At 43.2% G+C, this 24,803-nt stretch overlaps 1 protein-coding gene across 2 annotated transcripts in view; it reads right to left on the bottom strand.

Annotated features, from left to right (window-relative positions):
- Nucleotides 1–24,803, bottom strand: part of MOSMO (modulator of smoothened) — a 110,830-nt gene that overhangs the window by 61,770 nt on the left and 24,257 nt on the right. The window contains exons 1-2 of one of the 2 annotated variants that reach the window (XM_054041997.1): nt 17,145–17,210; nt 16,819–16,945 (exon numbers count right to left, since the gene is read on the bottom strand). Coding sequence is in view for 1 of the 2 variants with exons in the window: in XM_054042000.1 (XP_053897975.1) it covers nt 17,145–17,357 (213 nt within the window). In the remaining variant the exon portion in view is untranslated. Of the gene's footprint in view, nt 1–16,818; nt 16,946–17,144; nt 17,358–24,803 lie in introns of those variants that run through there. The other variant, XM_054042000.1, reaches the window with a different exon arrangement.

Here is a 24,803-nt window from a genome sequence, read left to right as displayed (position 1 = left end):
AATACATTTTAATACTCTACCCAAATCCACTACACAGCATCCAATATAGTCTAGTTCTGCTGACATCCTCTGTTTTCCTGTAAGTGCTTATGGCATAAATAATCTATTTAGTATTGACCATGAGAGTCTGCAGGATACTAAGATCTTTACCAAGCATAAAATGATGTCCTGACATGGCTTTTCTACGAAGCAACACGATTTTCTTCATGATAAAAAGATCAGATGTTGATTGTTTTGATGCTGTATTTAAGACTATATAAATAGGTGAAAAATAGTATAGGGCAGATACAGAATTTTAAGTGGTAGAGTCATACAAGGCAATTATTAGGCTCTCTTTGCTTCTGCAAATCAACTTTTATGCTTTATCTTGAAATACAATTATTTGTTTGACTTAACTTTAAGAATTTCCAATATCCACTGACCCAACAACTAAGCCTACTATTTTGGGTGAAGGAAAAAAAAAAAAAAAAACAAACCAACCCAAACCTGCATTGCTCCCACAAAAACTAAGCCTAGCTTACACCAAATCATCTTCCTTCCTTCGTAAATCAATTCTAAAATGTAGCCACCTCAAAAATCAATTTAACCCGCCAATCAATTCTGCCTCCATCTGAATAAGAGTAATTAATGTAGGCTCCTCCCTCCTGCCACAATCAATCAATTAATGCTGGGCCTTACTTCTCTGCAGAGTACAGAAAGTCCTGTACCAGGGTTCTCTATACCACACTCCACCCCCAGCTGGTGGAAAGAGCAGCAGCTCCAGGGAAGCTCTACTCCTTACCTCACCTTCCCATCTTGTGAAAAACGTGTGGGCTCCAGCTGCTCTGCTCCCTCCTGAAAAAGGTGCTATGGCTGCTCTGCTCCCCCAGCCTCCAGAGACAAAACCAGCAGTTCCCCTTTCCCACTTAGCCCACAACTGGGCAAGAGCTCTAGTCTCCCTAGATGAGCCAGTGATGGGCTTCTACAGCACTGAGGAGAGTTATCTATACCTGCTTTAATACACTTACAAAGCTTCAGTTTGTCCAGATTTATTGCTTCCTGTCTGTTTCTTGAATGTTGAAAAAAATCCCCCACTCTCTATGAACCTTGTGTGTATTCAGGGCAGACATTTTGTTGCATCTCTTTAGACCTCAAATGTCTCTTCATAAAACTATGACTGCTAAATTCATGGCGCATCACTGAAGAAAAGATTTGTTAGTGTTTTTTTTTATAGAATAGCCTTTAAATTCTAGTTTAGGTCATATGTACAATGACTTCAAACTATTGCCCAAGTATATTTGCATAACACAATAGGCTAATTTAGCATACTTAGACTAAGACTACAATAGCAGCTGCATTTCATGTCAGAACTGACATGCACTATCACAATGGTTCTCAACCTGTGGTCTGGGACCCCTGGGGGGTCTGCAGATTATGTCTAAGTGGTCTGTGAAAGACTTAGCCTGAAAACTGACTCAACAGAATTCAATTATATATATACAGACAATATTTAATATTCAAAAGTCAAATTAGCCACTAGAGGGAGCCTATACCTCCTATTAATAAATTGGCAGAACTCTATTTTGCGATAGGAAGGAAGGGACTTTGAACCTTTAGATTCTTTCACCCAAAAAACAAGAACAAGTTCCCCATTTTTAGCTGTATGTTTTCCATAACTGGACTATGGAAGTGATTCTTGGATACATGCTGTTTGAATAGACCTGATAAACAACAGCAGATGTTGCTTTTGAAATGTCCTCTTATGAAACTCGGTAGAGCTGGTCACCATAAGGAGCCCATTGGTTCCAATAAGCTCACTGAGGTGGGCCATAAAGGAAGGGGGCAGGACCACAGGATGCTCTTGACAGGGTTGCCAGCTGTATGTCCTGCAGGGTGCTGCTTCTTCAGAGTGCATCTCAAGGGAGGGAGGCTAGAATGGGAAAGTAGAAGACCTTTGTGAAAGAATCTATAAGGTTGAAAGAAAGTGTAGAATCAAATGAAGTAAAAATCTTAAATGAACCAAACTGTACCATAGAATTTCCATGGATAGCAATTCTATGCTTGAATAATAAGAATATAGCAGTAGGGATATATTACAGACCACCTGACCAGGATGGTGATAGTGACTGTGAAATGCTCAGGGAGATTAGAGAGGCTATTAAAATAAAAAAATCAATAATAATGGGGGATTTCAACTATCCCCATATTGGCTGGGTACATATCACCTCAGGAAGGAATGCAGAGATAAAGTTTCTTGACACCTTAAATGACTGCTTCTTGGAGCAGCTAGTCCTGGAACCCACAAGAGGAGAGGCAATTCTTGATTTAGTCCTAAGTGGAGCACAGGATCAGGTCCAAGAGGTGAATATAGCTGACCACTTGGTAATAGTGACCATAATATAATTAAAATTTAACGTCCCTGTGGTGGGGAAAATACCACAGCAGCCAGACACTGGAACATTTAATTTCAGAAAGGGGAACTACCCAAAAATGAAGAGGTTAGTTAAACAGAAATTAAAAGGTACAGCACCAAAAGTAAAATCCCTGCAAGTTACATGGAAACTTTTTACAGACACCATAATAGAGGTTCAACTTAAGTGTATACCCCAAATTAAAAAACATAGTAAGAGAACCAAAAAAGAACCACCATGGCTAAACAACAAAGTAAAAGAAGCAGTGAGAGGCAAAAAGACATCCTTTAAAAAGTGGGAGTTAAATCCTAATGAGGAAAATAGAAAGGAGCATAAACTCTGGCAAATTAAGTGTAAAAATATAATTAGGAAGGCCAAAAAAGAATTTGAAGAACAGCTAGCCAAAGACTCAAAAAGTAATATCAATAAGTACGTACATCAGAAGCAGGAAGCTTACTAAACAACCAGTGGGGCCACTGGATGATTGAGATGATAAAAGAGCACTCAAGGATAATAAGGCCATTGTGGAGAAACTAAATGAATTCTTTCCATTGGTCTTCATGGTTGAGGAGGTGAGGAAGATTCCCAAACCTGAGCCATTCTTTTTAGGTGACAGATCTGAGGAACTGTCCCAGATTGAGGTGTTATTAGAGGAGGTTTTGGAACAAACTGATAAACTAAACAGTAATAAGTCCCCAGGACCAGATGGGATTCACCCAAGAGTTCTGAAGGAACTCAAATATGAAATTGCAGGACTACTGTCGTCTGTAACCTATAATTTAAATCAGCTTCTGACCGGAGGATAGCTAATGCGACGCCAATTTTTTAAAAAGGGCTCCAGAGGAGATCCCGGCAATTACAGGTCGGTAAGCCTGACTTCAGTACCAGGCAAACTGGCTGAAACTATAGTAAAGAACAAAATTGTCAGACACATAGATGAACATAATTTGTTGGGGAATAGTCAACATGTTTTTTGTAAAGGGAAATCATGCCTCACCAATCTACTAGAATTCTTTGAAGTGGTCAACAAGAAGGTGGACAAGGGGGTGCCAGTGGATATAGTGTATTTAAATTTTCAGAAAGCCTTTGACAAGGTCCCTCACCAAAGGCTCTTAGGCAAAATAAGCAGTCATGGGATAAGAAAGAAGGTTCTCTTATGGATTGGTAACTTGTTAAAAAATAAGAAACAAATGGTAGGAATAAATGGTCAGATTTCAGAAAGGAGAGAGGTAAATAGTGGTGTCCTCCAGGGGTCTTTACTGGGCCCACGCCTATTTAACATATTCATAAATGATCTGGAAAAAGGGGTAAACAGTGAGGTGGCAAAATTTGCAGATGATACAAAACTACTCAAGATATTTAAGTCCCAGGCAGACTGTGAAGAGCTACAAAACATCTCTCAAAACTGGGTAACAAAATGGTAAATGAAATTCAATGTTGATAAATGCAAAGTAATGCACATTGGAAAACATAATCCCAACTATACATATAAAATGGTGGGGTCTAATTTAGGGGTTACCATCCAAGAAAGATCTTGGAGTTATTGTGGATAGTTCTCTGAAAACATCCATTCAATGTGCAGCAGCAGTCAAAAAAGCAAACAGAATGTTGGGAATCATTAAGAAAGGGATAGATAAGACAGAAAATATCATATTGCCTCTATATAAATCCATGGTATGCCCACATCTTGAATACTGCATGCAGATGTGGTCGCTCCATCTGAAAAAAAAGATATAGTGGACTTGGAAAAGGCTCAGAAAAGGTCAACAAAAATTATTAGAGGTATGGAACGGCTTCTGTACGAGGAGAGGTTAATAAGACTGGGACTTTTCAGCTTGGAAAAGAGACTAAGGGGGGATTTGATAGAGGTTTATAAAATCATGACTGGTGTGGAGAAAGTAAATAAGGAAGTGTTATTTACTCCTTCTCATAACACAAGAACTAGGGGCCACCAAATGAAATAAATAGGCAGCAGGTTTAAAACAAACAAAAGGAAGTATTTTTTCACACAACGCACAGTCAACTTGTAGAACTCGTGGACACACAGTCAACTTGTGGAACTCCTTGCCAGAGGATGTTGTGAATGCCAAGACTATAAGACGGTTCAAAAAAAGAACTAGAGAAATTCATGGAGAACAGTCCATCAATGGCTATTAGCCAGGATGCGGTCCAGCTATTTGCCAGAAGCTGGGGATGAGCGACAGGGGATGAATCACTTGATGATTACCTGTTCCATTCATTCCCTCTGGAGCACCTGGCATTGGCCACTGTCGGAAGACAGGAGACTGGGCTAGATGGACCTTTGGTCTGACTCAGTAGGGCCGTTCTTATGTATAAGGACACCTCAGAATCAGATGAGACGTCATCCCCCATGTGCATTAGAGAGGCAAGTAATGCCAGTACCATGGTTCAGTAGGTACCAGAAGCCAGAGTTGGCTGGTGAGACAATACCAGAGGATATGTTGGTACCAGTTGGAAGCTCCTTTCAGTACCCTTGATGGGTTTGTGTGAAACTGGTGACCACGTCAGTGCCAGGGGGCAAGTCACCATTGTAGGTAGGACTTGAGAATAGGTCAAGTCCAGGAAATCAGTTGGTACCGATACTACCTGCCAGTACTGAGGAGACAGGGCCTCAGCAGTTCTGATGTTGACACGCGAGGTCTCCCAAGATATAGACTGAGAGGGTGACTTTCTCATCTCTTATCATTTTCTGGGGAACGGAAGCTCTTCTTTTTTTATGGTATGGACAGTTCTGAGGTGTCGCCACGGTCTTTGCTAACCGCAGCGGTGGTGACAGCCAATGGGGCTTTCTGAGTAAATTAACCTGATTATGATTTGGACTCTGTGGGTCTCAGCGGATACTCCATCAACAGGAGCTTTAGACTGTTCTCTCTCAATTTCTTAGATCTACTTTTAAATCCTGAGCTGATCTTACATTTGGAGGGGATATGAGTCCCTCCTAAGAAGCAGAGACAATTTGAGTGTCCATTGCTACAGGAAAAAGACCTATAGCAGGTCTGGCAGGGTCTGAAGCCCAGGACCTGGGATATAACCCGTTATTTGACGCTGTGATTGAGGCCGGAGAAAAAACAAAAGCCTAAATCAGGCAAATGAAAGGAGGGAAGGGGCAACACCCTCTCCCCAGAGCACAAGCTGAGCTAAACAATAGAAAAATAAAAGTAAAAGTAATTACTAAAAAAATAAGCAAGAGGTAGCAAGCTCCATGGCTAGCTAATGGACACTATCACTGTTCCCTCTAATTTTTTCCATCCATGTGCGGAATAAATGTTGTTATATGCACCGAGGTATTTGTGGATGTGCGCCACCTTAGAAACAAAAAACCTAGATATAATATACATTTTTTAAAAGTTACCATAGGGATAATTACTCCAGCCAGTACAGATTAGGCATTTTAGAACTCACTACTCAAAGAAGTAAATGTAAGAGAAATGAAAATTATAAAATGCATAGACCAGCCAAAACACTAAAACACTTTGAAAGAATAAAATTACAGAGAATATATGTGCATTGCAGGAAGTACCAAGAAATAACAACAACAATAATAGTATTATGTGTTGGGAGGTGAGAGAGAGAGACTGTGTGAGCTGGCTGCTGGGGAAATCTCAGAAACAGTGCAATGTAGGCATTCATTCACTCACTGTTCACCGTAGCAGCTCCAAGTCCTGAGCCAGGCTGTCTCTCCTGTACTGCGGAGATGGGGTACAGGGGAAGGGGAACACCCTGACATCAGCACACCCCCTCCCCCAGCCAGTAGGAGGGTCCTGCATGACGGAGCAACATGGGGGGAGGGGCACCTGAACACATGCTGCAAGCTGTGCGCGGTCTGTTAATCAGCTGGGCAGCATTTGAATTTCTCCTGGGTGGCCATGCAAGCGCACAGCTTACAAGGAACACAGGACACTCTGGTGTTCCGTCTCAAGCCATAGGCAATTGAGTAGGAACTGGCGGCAGCTCTGCCTTTCCCTCTCCATATATACCTTCCTACCAGAGCAAGAGGATATCTAGAGCACAGGTGTAGACTAGGGTTACCATATTTCAACAAGCAAAAAAGAGGACGGGAGGAGCCCCGCCCTAGCCCCGCCCCTGCCCCTCCCACTTCCCGCCCCCCCAGAACCCCCAACCCTCCCCCCGTTCCTTGTCCCCTGACTGCCCCCTCCTGGGACCCCTGCCCCTAACTGCCCCCCGGGACTCCACTCCCTATCTAAGCCTCCTTGCCTCTTGTCCCCTGACTGCCCCAACCCTTATCCACCCCCCCACCCCCAGACAGACCCCTGGGACTCCCACGCCCCATCCAACCACTCCCCACCCCCTGACAGCCCCCCCCAGAACTCCCAACCCATCTAAACCCCTCTGCTCCCTGTCCCCTGACTGCTCCGATCCCTCTCCACACTCCTGCCCCCTGACAGCCCCCCCAGAACTCCCAACCCATCTAAACCCCTCTGCTCCCTGTCCCCTGACTGCTCCGATCCCTCTCCCCACTCCTGCCCCCTGACAGCTCCCCCCCAGAACTCCCAGCCCCCTACCCCCCGCTCCTTGTCCCCTGACTGCCCCCTCCTGGGACCCCTGCTCCTAACTGCCCTCCAGAACCCCACCCCCTACCTAAGACTCCCTGTTCCTTGTCCCCTAACTGCCCCCTCCTAAGACCCCCCCCCAACTACCCCCCAGGACCCTACCCCCTACCTGTACCCTGACTGCCCAAAACTTTCTCCACTCCCCTCCAAAAGCCCCCCCCCCGTTTCTTGACTGCCCCCTCCAGAACCTCCCTGTCCCTTCTCCTGCCCCCCCTTACCCTGCTGCTCAGAACAGGGTGTTGGGCTCTGTGCCAGCCGGACACATGGCTGAGCTCCCCAGCACAACAAAACCCGGTCCCTGGCCCTGCACAGGGCTGCCGGAGCGGGCTGCAGGAGGAGGAGCTGCCGGCCGGCTCAGAATGCAGGGAGGGGGGGGTGGGAGGAGGAAGCTGCTCCGGAGTCCAGCCCGGGACTTTCCTGCAGCCCTCCCAGCCGCTCGCTCTGCCGGGGGAGGGGGAAATCCCGGACATTGTGAGTGCTTTACAAATTCCCCCCGGACGCTATTTTTAGCACACAAAAGGAGGACATGTCCGGGTAAATCCGGACGAATGGTAACCCTAGTGTAGACCCATGGACACAGCTGACGAAAATCCCATCCTGAAGTGGAGCACCCATAGAGATGCTACTCAGAGAATCACCTTAATTCAGGACCCTTGTTCATATGCATTATGATCATGTAATTAAAACTTCTATCATATGCTATTTTTCCACAGGACCCTGTCTCATTCAGTGCACTGGATGGAGAATCAATCTGGGAATCAATCAGCTTTGTGCAGTGAAGGAAACTTGTCTGTAAAACCCTACCTCATTTGTTGAGGAAATTAGGAGGTGTTCAGTGTGCTCTAGTGGGCACACACTCTTCTGCATACCTCTGCCCCCAAACTTGATCCTTTTTGCCCTGTCCTCTCAAACCTGTTCCTGTCCCAATCCCGTCTCTTCCTTTCATCCCCCAGCTCCTGGTCTTAATCTCAAGAAGTTGTGTTACTAAAACCTAAGAATTTCAATAATATCTTAATAGCATGACAAATAAGTTTGGTTTGAAATAAAACAAATCTTTAATCAATATTCTTTCCACTTTAAAAAACAGCACACAGCAGCAAGTCAGAGTGGATGGAGAATATATCTTTGAAATTTCTCTTCTGATGTCACTCTTTTTAAAAAACACTGGCACACTGCAAGCTTTATGGTAAGAGGAATCTAAAGATAAAACAGCTTTCAGGACAACACACATTTCAGCTGAAACAATGACTACTTAGAAGGCTGACTTAGAAGAATGACTATTCAGAATCACAGAAGTTAAAAAAAGAACTTCAAATAAATGAAACTGATTTGCCAAAAGATAATCCTTTATCTTAGAGTTTGGAACCCAGCTCAAACACTTTTGTAATGTTTGAGATTGTGTTTTGAGAGACGTGATCCCTACCCTGAAGAGTTTACAGTCTATATTATACAATAACAGACCAATCAGCTAGACAAAGGAAGAAGCTAGTGAAGAGTGGGCTAGAGTAAACAGCAATACTGCAAGAGTAATGATTTCTGATATTTAACACTGTTCATTGTAGAAATGGAAGAGTCAATAAAATGGAGTTGACTATAAAATAATTAGCCCATCGTATGCAAGAGCCACATCTACATTTAATGTGTGTTATACTAAAGAAGTCAGGGGTGATGGCTTTAATTATGGAGATTCCTTTATGGAGTACTACTCAGCCTGAGCTATAAAGTGCGAATTGCCCTGATTGAGGGACTGGGACGGAAAGACTAATTAAAGGCCTGGGTTGATTGTCAGCCAGGCCTGCTAACTGCTCACTGCCCTGATTGAGGGATTGGGCAGAGGGACTAACTGCTACTTGGATTAATCACCAGGTGGACTCACCAGCTGGGAGCTACGCTCTGCTTGAGAAACAGCAAGGAGGCACGGCCTCCTGCCCTGTCAGAAGGGGAAAGACACACACACCCCTACTGACAGGCATAAATGTCTCCCTGCGACGTGCTTCTCCGCACAAAAACAAGAGGTTGCAAAGTCCCTTAAGGGAGGTTCAGTATGAGCTACTATGAGCAGAGTTGACCATCTGTGGGTACTAAAGAGCAGTTCAACACTGCAGGAGAGGAGAAGGAAGGAAAACACTAGCGTTTCTTTGCTGACTCTCCTGCTAAGAGACTTGCTATGGGTCACCAGGAAAGGAAAAGCGTTGGCACTACGAGCCAGAGTAGGTGCTCTGCAGTGGGCACGCCTTCTGCTAAGACGTAGTTGTGCTATTTCTTAACGAAGTAGATTAAAAAAATTTATCCATGTTTTACCTGAAAATTTCCTTTCTTGGAGTAATGAGGGTCATAGATCCATAAGACTGGGACTCTATGCAGCCTTGGAGGCAGACCAAATATATTAGAGGTGTGGCTCCACCGCTAAGGGTATGTCTACACTACAAAATTAGGTTGATTTTTTAGAAATAGATTTTATACAGTCGATTGTGTGTGTCCCCACTAAGCGCATTAAATCAGCAGAGTGTGTCCACAGTACCGAGGCTAGTGTCGACTTTCGGAGCGTTGCACTGTGGGTAGCTATCCCACAGTTCCTGCAGTCTCCACCGCCCAATGGAATTCTGGGTTGAGCTCCCAATGCCTGATGGGGCAAAAACATTATCGCGGGTGGTTTTGGGTACATCTCGTCAGGCCGCTCTCCCTCCCTCCCTCCTTCCTCCCTCCGTGAAAGCAATGGCAAGCAATCGTTTCTTGCCTTTTTTCCTGGGTTACCCGTGCAGACGACATACCACGGCAAGCATGGAGCCCGCTCAGCTCACCGTCACCGTACGTCTCTTGGGTGCTGCTGGCAGACGTGGTACTGCATTGCTACACAGCAGCAGCTCCTTGCCTTCGTGGCAGCAGACAGTGCAGTACGACTGCTAGCTGTCATCGTCGTCTCCTGGGTGCTCTTGGCCGACCTCGGTCAGACATGGGAGTGACTCCAGGTCATTCTCTTCTTTAAGTTTCGTCTCATGGCGATTCAGTCCTGCCTGCAATATCATGCAAGCTGGAGGATTCTGCCTCAGGCTGCTCTCCCAGCTGACAGCACTGCGCGGTCGCGCCTACCCTTTGCTCTCATGGCTCATGAAGCCTGGACAGTAGTAAGGAGCAGTTCAACTATAGGCTGAGCAAGTGCAGAATGGTGGTAGAATGTGCCTTTGGATGTTTAAAAGCTCGCTGGCGCTGTTTGCGATTAGAAGAGCGCATCACAAAGACTTTGAAAACTAGTTTCATGACTGGCCAGGCTTCAGTGCGACAGTTGTGTGTGTTTCTCCTTGATGCAAACCCGCCCCTTCTGTTGATTTTAATTCCCTGTATGCCAACCCTGTAAGCCATGTCGTCAGTTGCCCCTCCCTCCGTGAGAGCAACGGCAGACAATTGTTGAAGATGTTGAAATGCCTATAGTTATCCTTGGGGACCCAGCCTACCCCTTAATGTCATGGCTCATGAAGCCATACACAGGCACCCTGGACAGTAGTCAGGAGCTGTTCAACTATAGGCTGAGCAAGTGCAGAATGGTGGTAGAATGTGCATTTGGATGTTTAAAAGCCGTTTGCCTCTCTGGTTGTTTGGTAGGCTTGCCTGAGCTCCTTAAGTTTCACATGGCACTGCTGTGGATCGCTGTTATAGCCTCTGTCCTTCATGCCCTTGGAGATTTTTTCAAATATTCCAGCATTTCATCTTTTGGAACGGAGTTCTGATAGCACATATTCCTCTCCCCATACAGCGATCAGATCCAGTACCTCCCGTTCGATTCATGCTGGAGCTCTTTTGCAATTCTGGGACTCCATGGTCACCTCTGCTGATCAGATCTGCACAGTCACCTCTGAGCTCGCCATGCTGGCCAAACAGGAAATTAAATTCAAAAGTTCGCGGGGCTTTTCCTGTCTACCTGGCCAGTGCAACTGAGTTGAGAGTGCTGTCCAGAGAGGTCACAATGGAGCACTCTGGGATAGCTCCCGGAGGGCAATACCGTCAAATTGTGACCACACTACCCCAAATTCGACCCAGCAATTTCAGCGCTAATCTCCTCGTCGAGGAGTACAGAAATCGATTTTAAGAGCCTTTTAAGTCCACAAAAATGGCTTTGTCATGTGGTGGGTGCAGGGTTAAAAATCGATCTAACACTGCTAAATTTGACCTAAACTTGTAGTGTAGACCAGTGCCTAAGAAACAACCAGTCAACTCTTCCAAAGCCTAGGAAAAACTAAGCACTCTATATAAGGGAACTTAAGCCATAAGACTAAACAGAACAATCTTCATGCAGAGCAAGCAATTAATGAATAATCAACTGAGCACCAATTAATAATTCAATGTCTTTTCCCAATTAACAGCCCATTCAGGGTGGGTTGGATCTGTGGACCTCTTGACCCCAAGAAAGGAAATTTTCAGGTAAGACAGATACATTTTCCTATTCTTATTCATAATGAGGGCCACAGATCTAGAACATTAGGATTTTTATAGCACTGTCCACTTGGTGGCATGGGGGAACTATATACAGTTAAGTACAGATAACCCTTTCCTAATAGAAACTAGAATACTACAGCAAGGAGCACCCACTTATGGAAGGTAGCATCAGATGACAACTGGATGTCCAGTGTACAGCATCTGAAGGTGGTATGACCAGATGACCCAGGTGACTACTTTACAGATTTTCTTGTCTGAGGCATATGATCTATCTGCCCATGAAGCTGCTACAGAATTGAGGGAGCTAGCTCTGATATTTGAAGATGAAGTTAGGCTTTTTGACTTGCACGATTCTGAGATGCAATATCTCAGCCACCTAGAAATGGATGATTTTGAGGCTCTCTTTCCCTTTGACACTGGAGAATAAAGTACAAACAACACATTTGTCTTTCTGACCCGACCTGTGTGGTAAATATATACTTTGAGAGCTCTGCAGTCATCCAAAGTATGCCACAATTTCTCTCTGGAGTGCAATGGATCCTGACAGAAGGATGGAAAAACAATTTCCTGTGTTCTATGGAATCTGAAGTTAATCTTTAGTCTGAAGTCAGGGTCAGTTTGAATACCCATTTAGCCTTATGAGCATGCAGTATTGACATTCCAGAAAAAAAGAGCTCCTAACTCAGACATGCTGCACGGAAACATGACTTTATTTGGACATAAGCTTTCGTGGGCAATAACCCACTTCATCATCTGAGGAAGTCAGTTTTAGCCCACAAAAGCTTATGCCCAAATAAATGTGTTAGTTTCTAAGATGCCGCAAGGACTCCTCATTTTTTTTGCCAAGACTAACATGCCTACCCCTCTGAAACCCAAAAAAATGACTGTCATCCAAAAAGGCCATTTTAATGGTTAGAAAGTAATGAGACACCTTCATGAATTGTCCAAATGGAGGGCTTCTAATGGCACTGAGAACCAGCTAAGAGCCAAAAAAAAAAAAAAAAAAAAAAAAAAACCCTTTATGCACACCAGAAAGATGTAAAAGAGATGCTGCTCTCCTCAGAAAAATGCTGGATATCTAGATAAGATTAAATTCACTACCTGTCCATTTCACTAACCATGCTAGACAGATAGCAACTTGACCTTTGAGAGTCTGAACTGTCAGGCCTAACCCAAATCCATTTGAAGAAATTAGAGGATCTGTGGTCCCAATACAGATGTGGGGGTGAAACCCTGGTGCTAGCCTCAATGGTTAAAACTCAACCAGGCACTTGAATAGGCTGAGTTAGTAGATTTATTTCTGGAAGCGAAAATTGTGAGTATTAGATCGCTGAATAATCTCTTTGGCTTAAGAGGCTCTGGTTCAAGAACCAGGCAGCTGGGCTCAGACTGTCTGAATTCTGACTGGCCCTTGTAATAGCATATCCCTTCTGAATGGAAATCAGTTGGGAGGTCTTTGTATCATATCAAGGAGATTGGTCAGAATGGGGATATTAGAATTATTAGTGCTGCTTCTCTCCTAATGGTCTGTAGCATTCTGGTGTGAAGAGAAAAAGGGAGGTAAGGCATGTAAGAATCCCTTTTGCCTATCTTTGCAACAAGGCATCTCTTGCCTTGGCTCTGTGATCCCACTGGCAAGAGAACAATACTGAAACCTTGTGATTCAGGTGGAAAGCAAAGAGATCTACAACTGAGATACTAAATATCTTTACCAGGAGATGAGTGTAGGTCCCATTCTGGAGGATCTAAGTTTTGCCAGCTGAGCTAGTCAAGCATAACATTCAATTATTGCTTTGGATGTGAAGGTAACAAGTTGATTGCAGATTCTTCTTTGCCCACCTCATCAGGAGGTAAGCTTCTCTTTGAAGGACAATAGTCCTTATTCCTTTTGCCTGTTGATGTATGACATGGCTGAGGTGTTGTCTGTCATGGTCAGTCCATTAGGAAAATTCGGATGTGGGAGCAGAGCTTTGAACCCATACTGGATTGCCCTGAGCTCTCACCACTTTATGCTGTGCTTTCACTCTTTTTTGGACTAGACCCTTGGGCAGTCCTTGAACCCATGAGAATCCTCCTGGGGTGAGACACCTTCACGGTGCAGGTAAGAGACAGCTGGGAGATAAGAGAAAGCTCTGTAGCAACCTCATGTGAGCATTGGACCTCTAAGAATAACCACAGAAGAGATCACTGATCCCCAAAGAGTATGAATTGGTACTTCCCCTGAGAGGTTGACTATTTTGATAAGAGTTCTCTGCTTCTTGTATCTTTGCTGCAATAAACAACTTTGTAGAGGGCAGTGACTGTTCCCACTCAGACTAGAAATACACTGAGACTTAACTGATTTTTTCACAAAACCTTGGCTCTGAAACATCATTATTGCTACAATCAATGAGGCTTGGATAAAGAAGTCACCCAGGAATGGGTAGACATAGACCCTATCTGTCTGAGAGCAGATATTAGCACTACCAGCACTTTTGTAAATACTTGCAGTGCTGTTGCTAAACCACTGCTGTATTGGTAATGTGGTGCTCCAAGGATAAAGCTAAGGAAGCATCTGTGAGACTGTCAAATTGGACATAGGCATCCTTCACATCTACGGATGTCTGTGGATGTTACGGTCTCTATCTTGGATTTTTTTTTTTTTAAATGGCTCTGTTGAGATACTTGATGTTGAGAAATGCTCTGTAGCCTTCTGACTTTTTTTTTTTTTTTTTTTTTTTTTTAAGTAAAGGCACAACATGGAGTAAGGTCATGGTTCTTCTGAAGAGGATGAACAGATTAAATTATTCCCATTTGTAGCAGATGGGATGTAGCAGATTTGTATGCCTCTCTGCAAACCCTGACTCCTCCTCTTCCTCAGGGAGAAGCCTTAGGACATGTGCTTTATTTTATTTTTTTAAAAAGCCTGAGAGACAGCACACTTGCAACACTGTCCACCCAGATGACAGTTCTTTTGTTTATTTATTTATTCTTGTTGGCCTGACACCCCCAGATAGTTTTCATGCCAAAGGATGGGGCTAAGATTATGCCTGCGTGGATTTGGCTGGCTATGAAGGGTCTGTATAGTGAGGAGGCCACTCTTTCAGGTAAAACATTTTCCCCAGTTAGAAACATCTAGTCCCTGACCATTAGAAAAAAAAAGGCACAATTATCTCTGATAGTGTTACCAGGAGGACTTTTGACTGGTGTACACCAAGGAACCTTCTGGAAGATATGGAAATTCACAGAGGGAGCTGAGGAGGACAGCCAAATACTTTCCCAGTCTTTAGGTGTGTTAGGAAAATCCCTACCCCACTATCACACACTCAAAGGATGCATAAGGAGGGATATATAGCTATAGCTTGTCTGAGGCATCAGCAAACCTCATAATTGTAGACCATCATCCTCGGTACATTTTTTAATCAAAGTCTATTCTCTGAGTGTTTTTTATTTTAATAATTTTATTATTTGAGTCATTAGCTAGGACTTGAAGTACTGGCCTTCCTCCCATAAGCAGGGAGAATTCCCTTTGTGGGGTGTGTGTATGCATGGCTACAGGAAACAGCGCATGTCCACAATGTGCAGACTTGCCATGCTGCCCTCTGTGAGGGTGAAGAGGGGATCCCAACACTGACTATCCCCTGAGATGCGCTCTGTGAGGGTGATCTGGGGAACTAAATGCCTAGGATTTCTGCATTGCTGTACTCCATGAAAGCGAGCAGAGGAACCAGACACGAAGGATTATCTGTCCTGCTGCATTCTGCAGATTTATGCAGTTTGAGGGAAATGGATTTCATTTTATGCCTCTTAGAGTGCCTCCTAGAGGAATCCTCTAAATCAGACTCTTAGAAAATTAAGGGGTGTGGGTTGTGTGTTTGATGTTGGGGCGACTAGAGGGGTCCGACCATCTTTCTTATGCCTACCCTTAATCCTCATCAGAAGAGGAGAGACATTTTAGATGGATGGTTTGGATGGGCGTGAACCTTCTGGTTAGCTCTTTTGAGTAGCCTTGAGAAAGAGGGGTTTTGTGCTGGATGGGGTTCCAAAGCTGCTCCATGGTCACCAGACATGGCTGTGAATGTGGGCTCCAGTGATTGGGTGGGAAGCTTCCCTAGCCCTCTGCTATTGTGCTTTAACCTACACTCACCCCAAGTTTAGGGGGCGAGGGGAACGGAGGAGGAATTGCCACTTGCTAATGCCAGGGCAAATGCTGTCTCCTGTCACGTGTACCAGGTTCAGGGATTTTTGCAGATGAGCTGCTGCCATTGCTTCCAGGAAGCTCTCCTGCTTGGGGAGGGAGACTGAAGGAAACCCTGCCCCTTCCTGAGCATGTGAGAAGCTTGGATCTTCACAGAACAGGCAATGATCTCCATGCAGGCACCTAATCAGAGGGCTAGTGCAAGGTTTTCTTCTTGGCCTTCTCTACCATGCTGCATTACAGGTGGGTGCGCAGGGAATACAGAGTCCTCCAGTGACTGAGGAGAAAGGGAATCCTCTCCGTCAATAAAATCCCGACAGCATGGAGAGTTTAAGCCATTTTTTTCCCTTTTCTTTCTCCCTAAATTTCCTCTGAAGCAGGGACGAGCTGGTCTGCCTGCCTGCCTGCAGCTGGAAATGCAAATGGAAACTGGCAGTTTCTCAGCAGTGAAGCCACACCTCCACTGCCTCTGATTGACAGGTTTGGTCTACCTCCAAGGCTGCCTAGAGCAGTGGTTCTCAACCTTTCCAGACCACTGTACCCCATTCAGGTGTCTGATCTCAGCCCCGGGCAGCGGGGCTTTGGCTCCAGCATGTATCTTAGCTTTGCGGGGGCCCTGCTTGCCACTCCTGCACTTGCCACCCCCCTAAAACCATTCCCAGGTCGAGAAACTCTAATATAGTATATAGAGCAGTATAAACAAGTCACTTGTCTGTATAAAATTTTAGTTTGTACTGACTTTGCTAGTGCTTTTCAAGTAGCCTACTGTAAAACTAGGAAAATATTTAGATGAGTTGACATGCCCTCTGGAAGACCTCTGTGTACCCTCAGGGGTACATGTAACCAATGTCATGGATCTGTGGACTTCATTACAAATAAGACAAAACAACTTTCATGAGAATTGTAACAAAACAGAGTTAGCCTCAACCCTGCATCAAATGTTTACAGAAGGAGACTTCAACAGGACTGATTCCAGGGCAATAATGAGACCAAGGTCCACCAACACCCTCCTCCACATGTGGGTAAAAAAGGCTTCAACCATTCCATTATTCCAGCCACCAGTGAGTACCAACCACCAGTGAGTACCAGCCACCAGTGAGTACCAGCCACACTGGCCAAATTAAGAGTTCACATGACTCAGGAACAACCTAACCATCCCCACTCCTGCACACCCATTTCCTTGGGCCACTTTGTGACGTTCCCTGTGGGGAGAGGGGCTGGAAGCTACCATGGTCCGGAGGTGTACTTCTTTCTTCCTCTACCCTGGGGCTGCAGCAGGTGATCAGCACTGTGACTATAAAGCCAGGATCCCAAAGATCTTCCCTTGATTCTCAGCCACTTCTGGATACCAAACCCTTGATTTTAAAGAAGAGGATTATTTCCACAAAGCAGGAATTTAAAAGGAAAAGCATTCTGTCTGATCAGGGCAGAGTTTTACCACTGGTCTCTGGCAACAACCCCCACCCAGATTTGGTAAAAACAAAAAAAGAAAAAAAAAAAAATTCTACTAGTTAATCCTTCAGACAGGCTTACTTCGTAGCTGAAGTCACTTACTTCCAGTGAATGCTATCCAGCGGGCATATTTAGTAGCTTCTCTTCGCCAGTGGGAAGCCACTAGCAAACCACATGTGACAGTCAGTGAAATGATTCCCATAATGATGAAAAATAATGTGGTGACCCACTCAGGAGGCAGCCGTGGAGGAATACAGGTCCTGTCACGTCCATGGATGGTTTGACACTGTCGCACAAGGCCAACTGTGAGTGCACCTGAAAATACAGAGAGGTAAGTCTTAGCAGGATCTACTTTTCCAAAGTAATATTCTGAGATGTCCTCATCTTCCCCATTGAAGGGCTCAGTGTCAAGCCAAGACTCAGGCTAGCCAAAGAGGGTGGATGTGGCCCTCCTATGGAGCCTGTAAATGTCATTCAATGTCATCTGGAGTGGTGATGTGGGGGAGGGGAGAGAGAGAAGAAGAGGGAGGGTCATTTAGGTCATTGCTCTATCCCTTCCCCGATTTCTAGTGTCAGGGAAGATTCTTCTGGCATTCCTCTAATTTCCTCCCGCTAAGCAGGAGCCCCCTGTTAGTCAGCTGGGTCTAGCGCTGCACCCATTTTGCTCAGCACATTATTCAGAAAGGTAACACAAGTAAATTGTTTCTCCACACCTGTAAATACAAATTTACTGCTGTAAGGCACAACACATGTGTGTGTCTAGATCATAGCTAGAATATGTCTTTTGAAGGATGCACTTGAGAATATCCCTTTCAGAATTCTTTCATCCAAGAGGGCTAGGTCGGTTCTTTTGATAGTTAAATAGGCAAGTTAAATACATACGAGGATTTCTATGTTACCAGATTTAAAGGTCACTTCAATCCATTCAGTACACAGGATGCAAGAGAATGGGTCTAATTATTACAAATATTCTAATGTTGTGCCACAACCTGCAACCTATAGGAAAAAGAAACTGAGGTAATTAAAAAGTTATAGTTTACTTCCAGTTTAGTAATGGAAGAGTCATTTAACACACAGAATATAGGAAAGACAATAATGCAATGCGCAGAGTTTTGTAAGTGGCACAAGATTAGGTACTTTCCATTAAACCCAAATAGTTTTGATTTTAAGTTTAAATTTACTGCTTTCAAGCACGGCTGCTGGAATTAGGGGTATTGGAGGTGCAGCAGGGTTTCCATCATATTTAGTTTTGTTCAATGGCTTTCAGCACCCCCCACTATGAAAGCAGTGACATTGCAACAACTTTTAAGATGCACAAAGAAATTTTTATAGTCCAATACCAATTGCAAAACTTAATTTACTGGAAAATTTGAGCTCAGACATAACATGAGATTCAAAGAGACAGTCTGCCAGTGTCTCTAAAATCTTGAATCCTGCATTTTGTGGTACAATCAATTCCACCCCTACTCACAAATCCTTTTCACATGTAAAGATGATTTCCTACAGCCAAATCAAAGATAAACTCAGCAGTGCATGGTATTATCTTACATTAGTTAAAAATAAACATCCCCCCCCCACACACATACACAAATATTAGACACTGTAAACAAGTGTTGCTATACTTAAAGGACACTTTAAAAATGGAGAGGGAAGGAGGTTGGACAAATACATACAATGGAACTAGGAAACTGAAGTTCTGTGAGCCATTCAGGAGTAGAAAAGATTTCTGTATCTTATTCTTAATGCTTTTCCAAAAGAGAAAATATGCAAACCAAAACACCCAACTCACGGACCGGAACAACGGCTGGTGTTTACACCTACCCTCCAGGATGCCAGGGCCAGAAATAGGCACAAGCTCCTTTTATGAGTGCACACAGAGTGCCTGCTCATGCTCCCAGCACTCATGCCCAGCAGAGTCAAAACAAACACAGGTCGTTATTTTTGAGTAATAAAACAGCGTACTAGGTCAGATTTTCTCTTTCTGCTGGAACATTTTAAAAACAAGAGCAGAATTAGGAATAAGCAAGTTCTGAATCAATTTTGTTCAACCAATTCTGGAATCTTTGTTCAGGTTGTGGACCCTATTCAAATATGTCCCTTTAGTTACGTTTTTTTAGCAAAAATATTCAGACAGGTTGACTTCTCTCCTGTTACAGACTTAAGACAACCCTGTAAACAGACCTACAACCAAGGAAGTTACAGCAACAAGATTATCCCATATCTTGGAAAAATTAGTAGTTTCCGCTCAAACATATAGAGACATGTAACAGTAGGATTGATGTAGGTCAGGATTAAGGAGCATACTGGCAGATTTACACAAGGAAGTTTGCACTGTACCTACATATGTAGGACATGGCTCTAGTCTTTGCAAGAACTTTGGATTCTTCAGTCTTTTGTTGCCGAGAGCCACAGGGGCTAAGATATTTAGTCTCAAAAGTTTAACTGAGGAAGCTGCAGAGACCAGATCCGGCCCCAACAGTGGGTATGGCTTCTTGGACTCCTCAGTCTTTTGCTGCTGAGAGCCACAGGGACTAAGGGCTGGTCTACACTTGGGAGGGGGGGGGGAAATCGATCTAAGATATGCAACTTCAGCTACGAGAATAGCTCTGGTCCTCACGGCGCGGGATCAACGGCCGCGGCTCCCCCGTTGAATCTGCTTCTGCCTCTCGCTCTGGTGGAGTTCCGTTGTCGACGGGGAGCGCGTTCGGGGATCGATTTATCGCGTCTAGATGAGACGCAATAAATCGATCCCCGATAGAGCGATTACTACCCGCCGATACGGCGGGTAGTGAATACGTACCCTAATATAGGCCATATAGATCTTGGACTGGATCTGAGCAATCTTCCAGAGGGTCTCACCTTGAGGGCTCCCTTCAGGAGGAGGAGCTGCAGGAGACAGGGCTGGCGTTAGCGAGTAGCAAGCATGGCAATTGCCTGGGGCCCCAAGCCACAGGGGGCCCTGCAAATGTAAGTTACATCACATCTACAGAGTCACTGTGGGTAAATGTAATATGAATATTTCAGTAATTTAATCTCTAAAAGTGGAAATAAATCACACTAAAGCAGAGGTTTTCAAACTGTGGGGCGCCCCCCCACAGAGGGCGCAGAGGAATGCTGGGGAGGGGCATGGCAATGCCAAACACTTCAGGCTTCAGCCCTGGGCAGTGGGGCTTTGGCTTCAGCGGGTGGAGGCCCACTCCTTAGTATCTGCCCTGGGTCCCAGTGAGTCTAACCCTGGCCCTGGCATGAAAGTCTCTTTATCCTTGTGGGTTCTGGGAGCAAATGCAGAAGATCAAACACCCAGAAGGTGAATGTCTTTCTCCAGGCACTTGAGGCACCGTATGTGGCTGTAGTATGCGGGGAAGACATCTGGGCAGGAAGTGCATATTTTAACCCCAGGCTCTTCTGCTTTTTCAGGTCTGCCATCACACAGAACTGAAAGAGAATCACCGACTGACTAAACTAACTGCTAACGCCAGGGTGGATAAAAATCAATGATTTTTAAAATATATATATATAAAATCAGATTTTTTGATTTTTAAAATATATATATATAAAATCAGATTTTTTTGGATAAAATGCTTTTTGAGGAAAAAACCTATTTAAAGATAGTTTTAATTAAGATACATTATAGCGCAAAGATATCTCATAATGGAATAGGGATTATAAATTCTAATTCTATAGTATGAGACAATATATTAATGTAATGTTTAAGAAAAGTTTTGTAAATGAGTTTCAATAGTTCATGGATTAGGGACCTGATCTTATGGAGTTCCAGAGGCTTCTGTATAGATTATTTAGGTTAATCTTTCTATCTACCCAATGGGACTAGTGCTCAGTCTAGAAGATACCATCAGAGATGCTTAGTTTTGCAGTTCTTAAACTGTGGATTTGCGTCTCCAGAGATAACATGCTTGTTAACAGCAAAAATGTTTTTAAATAAATAAATATATAGAGAGAGGTAAGAAATAACAGACCTCAACCCTACTGTCCCTCTGCAAATTTCTGTACACAGTGTCAATCCCTTACCTCTCTCTAAAAGTGCAAAGTTTCAAAAAGTTCAATGAATAGAAGATTGTTGGGGGCGGAATAGATCTGGACAAGGAGAAGAAGTCTGGAGATAAATGTGAGAAGGGAGGGACAGGCAGTAGGAACAAAAGTGGAATGGTTTGAGCAGCATATTCCAGAATTCTAGAGGTCTTTCTAAGTGGTCTTCATTGATTTGAAATCTACCATACCATTCTCTCACTAGAAGGGAAAATCTATAATGGCAGCAGGCCATAAGAGAGACCCAGTTTGGGAATATTTTAATGAAGTTCCTCTACCTGTGGGTAAGACAGGAATGCGTGCAAAATGAAAACAGTGCAACAAAGAAATTGGTTGCCCTAATGAAACAACATCATGAGAAATGTTCCTTCTCACGAGGAAGCTATGTTGAAAATGATGAAAGGAATGTGTCTGAACATGCAGGATCTTCAGGTTGGTAAACTTTTTTATTTCATACTTCTTTCTTAAGGACTGCCTGCCTGCCTGTCTTCCTCTTATTCTTGAATTCTCATGTTTGAGCAAAAAATATAGTTGTTACTCTATGGTACTATCATTTTAAGTGCAGTTGTGATAAAAAAATAAATAGCTGAAATAGGCAGATCTTCCTTTTACAATTTCACCTTTAAAGTAGTACTCTGTGTCAGTGAATGTAATAAGTAATACTAAATGAGCAATATGGAATAATAATTAAATAACTGCATTGACTTATTTTGTTTAGGAGAATCCAGCCTCAACATACAGGATTCTGAAGACTATCCACCTTCAAGATCACCATCATTTTCTATAGTTTCAGAGTTATCTGCCAATGATAGCGTTTCAGTCACATCATGTATGTTACATAGCCACAGTATAACACCTGTAGCAAAAAGGGGAAAAAAAATCTCCATCATCCAGAAACAACCATGGATAAGTTTGTGATAAGAACCAGCAGATTACAAAAAGAGGCAATTGATGAAAAAATTGCCCGATTTGTTTATGCAACAAACTCCCTTTCCGTATGATTGAGAACCCACACTTCATTAACATGGTTCAGTCATTAAGACCAAGATACAGTCCACCCAACAGAGCAGATGTCGCAGGCAAATTGCTGGGTAAAGTGTATGAAAGAAGCAGTGTGCAAAAGGTCTAGAGGGTAAAATTGCTAAACTGAGTCTTGATGGGTGCAGCAATGTCCACAATGATCCTGTTGTATGTGCTTGTGTGACAACAGAAGAAAGGAATTTCTTCTTTACAGAAACAATTGCTACATCAGGAAATGCACACACAGCAGAATACTTACAAGTAGCAGTAGTAAAAGCTATAACAAACTGTGAAAAAAAATTCAAATGTCTAGTACACAGCTTGGTCACAGACAATGCTGCAAATGTATCCAAGATGAGAAGAAATTATTTAGAAGAGGGTCCCAAATTAACAACATACGGTTGCAGTGCTCATTTGATGCACCTCCTAGCCAAAGACTTCAGTGTTCCAGAAATAAAGGCTAATGTTGTTGAAATTGCAAAATACTTCCATAACAACCCCTTGCAGCAGCTGCTCTGTGGGAGGAACCAAGCTAACTCTCCCACAAGACGTGCGATGGAACTCAGTAGTGGACTTTTTTGAGCACTATATCAAGAACTGGCCTAATCTGATGACAGTTTGTGAACAAAATTGTGAAAAAATAGATGGCACTGTCACAGCCAAAGTTCTCAACATTGGGCTTAAGAGAAATGTTGAACACATGCTGAGTACCCTGAAGCCTATTTCTGTAGCCTGGAACAAAATGCAGGGAAATAGCTGTTTTATTGCTGACACTGTTGAAATTTGGAAGGAACTGAGTGAGATCTTAAAAAGAGAAATATGCAATGACAGAGTTAAATTACAAGCATTAAAAAAACGAATAGGACAAGCACGGTCTCCAGCTCATTTTCTTGCAAATATTCTCAATACTTGTTACCAGGGTCAAACCTTAACTGCTGAAGAAGAGGAGTTGGCTATGACATGGACATCCAGCAATCATCTCTCCATAATGCCAACTATAATAAACTTCAGAGCTAAGGGTGAATCATTCAAGAAATATTATTTGCTGATGATGTTTTAAAGAAAGTCACACCAGTGAACCGGTGGAAGTCACTTAAGCACTTGGATTCAAAGACTGATGAAGTGATAATCTCACTTTTGACAGCAGTAACTTCTTCTGCCAGTGTAGAAAGAATATTTTCTTCCTTTAGACTAATTCACTCCAAATTGAGAAATCATTTGGCACCTGAAAAAGCAGGAAAGCTTGTTTTTCTTTTCCAGATTATGAACAAATAGGAAAATGAAGGTGAAGACGACTGAGTTCGCTGCAGAAGAGTTGGCTCATGTTGACCTGGCTGACAGTCAATTTAATTTTTTTTATTATTATTTCATTTAACTATTTTAGTTAAAAACAATTTAAAAAAAAACAACCTGATTTTAAAAAACTTGAATATTTAACTAAATTCAAAAATTCATATGCTTGTTTTGTTAAATTATTATATGTTTGCTGTTGAAAAAAAATCCAGAATACATAACTTTGTTGTTTTAGTTAAATAAAACAATTTAAATGTCTGTCTGGTGATGTTCGCCTCCTAATACAGCATGGCAAGAAAATCCTCCAAATATTAATGATTAACCTCCCAATGACTTCATAAATAACTGCTTCAATTACCTTTGGTAAATGAAATAGCCAAACATTCATTTTCTGATATAGCTGTAAAACTAATCTGAAAAGTTTTCAAAATAAATCACTTTAAAAATGTATAGTGTGTACCTTCTAAAAATGAAACCTACAGCTATCTCTGAGTTGCGAAGAATATGTATTAAGGTTATAACAACCAACAAGAATGCACTTTTATGTAGAAATCCACAATTAAAATCGAGTCTTCTTGACTAGTGATTTAAATAATTATTTAACTCAAATTGATTTAAATCAAATCCACCCTGGCTAATACTAACTGAGAAAAAAGCAGCGCTAGCTCCAAAGAGCTTGGGGAGGTTCACATCTGTCCAGGCATATGGCTGAAAGGAACAGAGGTGGCAAGGGCATTCTGTCCTTTATATAGACTTGTCCTCAGAACATCGGTGACATTGAGGGGAGGGGCTGGGAGCACAAGAATGCTCTAGTAAGTTGACGCTGCTAGAAGAAGATTCTACCCCAAGGCACCACAAGGTGGCACAATATCCCATAAGTGGGACTATGCGAGCCACTAGAAGAACTGCTTAGAGGAAGAGTATTGGACTTCCTAGCTTCATACTTAAGGGTTTGATAATAAATACAGAGCATTTCTTTAGTGGCTTTCTCCTCAAAGTTCTTTACAAACATTAACCCTTGACACCACTGTGAAAGAGATATATAAATCAAAACAGAGAGGTATTAAACTTCTGATCCTGTTCCCATTGTGGCAACACCCCTGTTGATTGCAGATTTCAACAGGAGCAAAACTGGGCCCATAGTGAATTGTCCAAGGCCTTAGAGCAGTGGTTCTCAAACATTTGTACTGGTGATCCCTTTCACACAGCAAGCCTCTGAGTGCGACCCCCCTTGTAAATTAAAAACACATTTTTATATATTTAACACCATTATAAATGCTGGAGGCAAATTGGGGTTTGGGGTGGAGGCTGGCAGCTTGTGACCCCCCCCCATGTAATAACCTTATGAGCCCCTGAAGGGTCCCAACCCCCAGTTTGAGAACCCCTGCCTTAGAGTCTTGT

Source organism: Malaclemys terrapin, chromosome 10 (genome assembly GCF_027887155.1).
Source record: "Malaclemys terrapin pileata isolate rMalTer1 chromosome 10, rMalTer1.hap1, whole genome shotgun sequence".
Lineage (NCBI taxonomy): Eukaryota > Metazoa > Chordata > Testudines > Emydidae > Malaclemys > Malaclemys terrapin.
The sequence above is the reverse complement of the archived record's forward strand: the minus strand, read 5'-3'. Positions and strand labels throughout refer to the sequence as shown.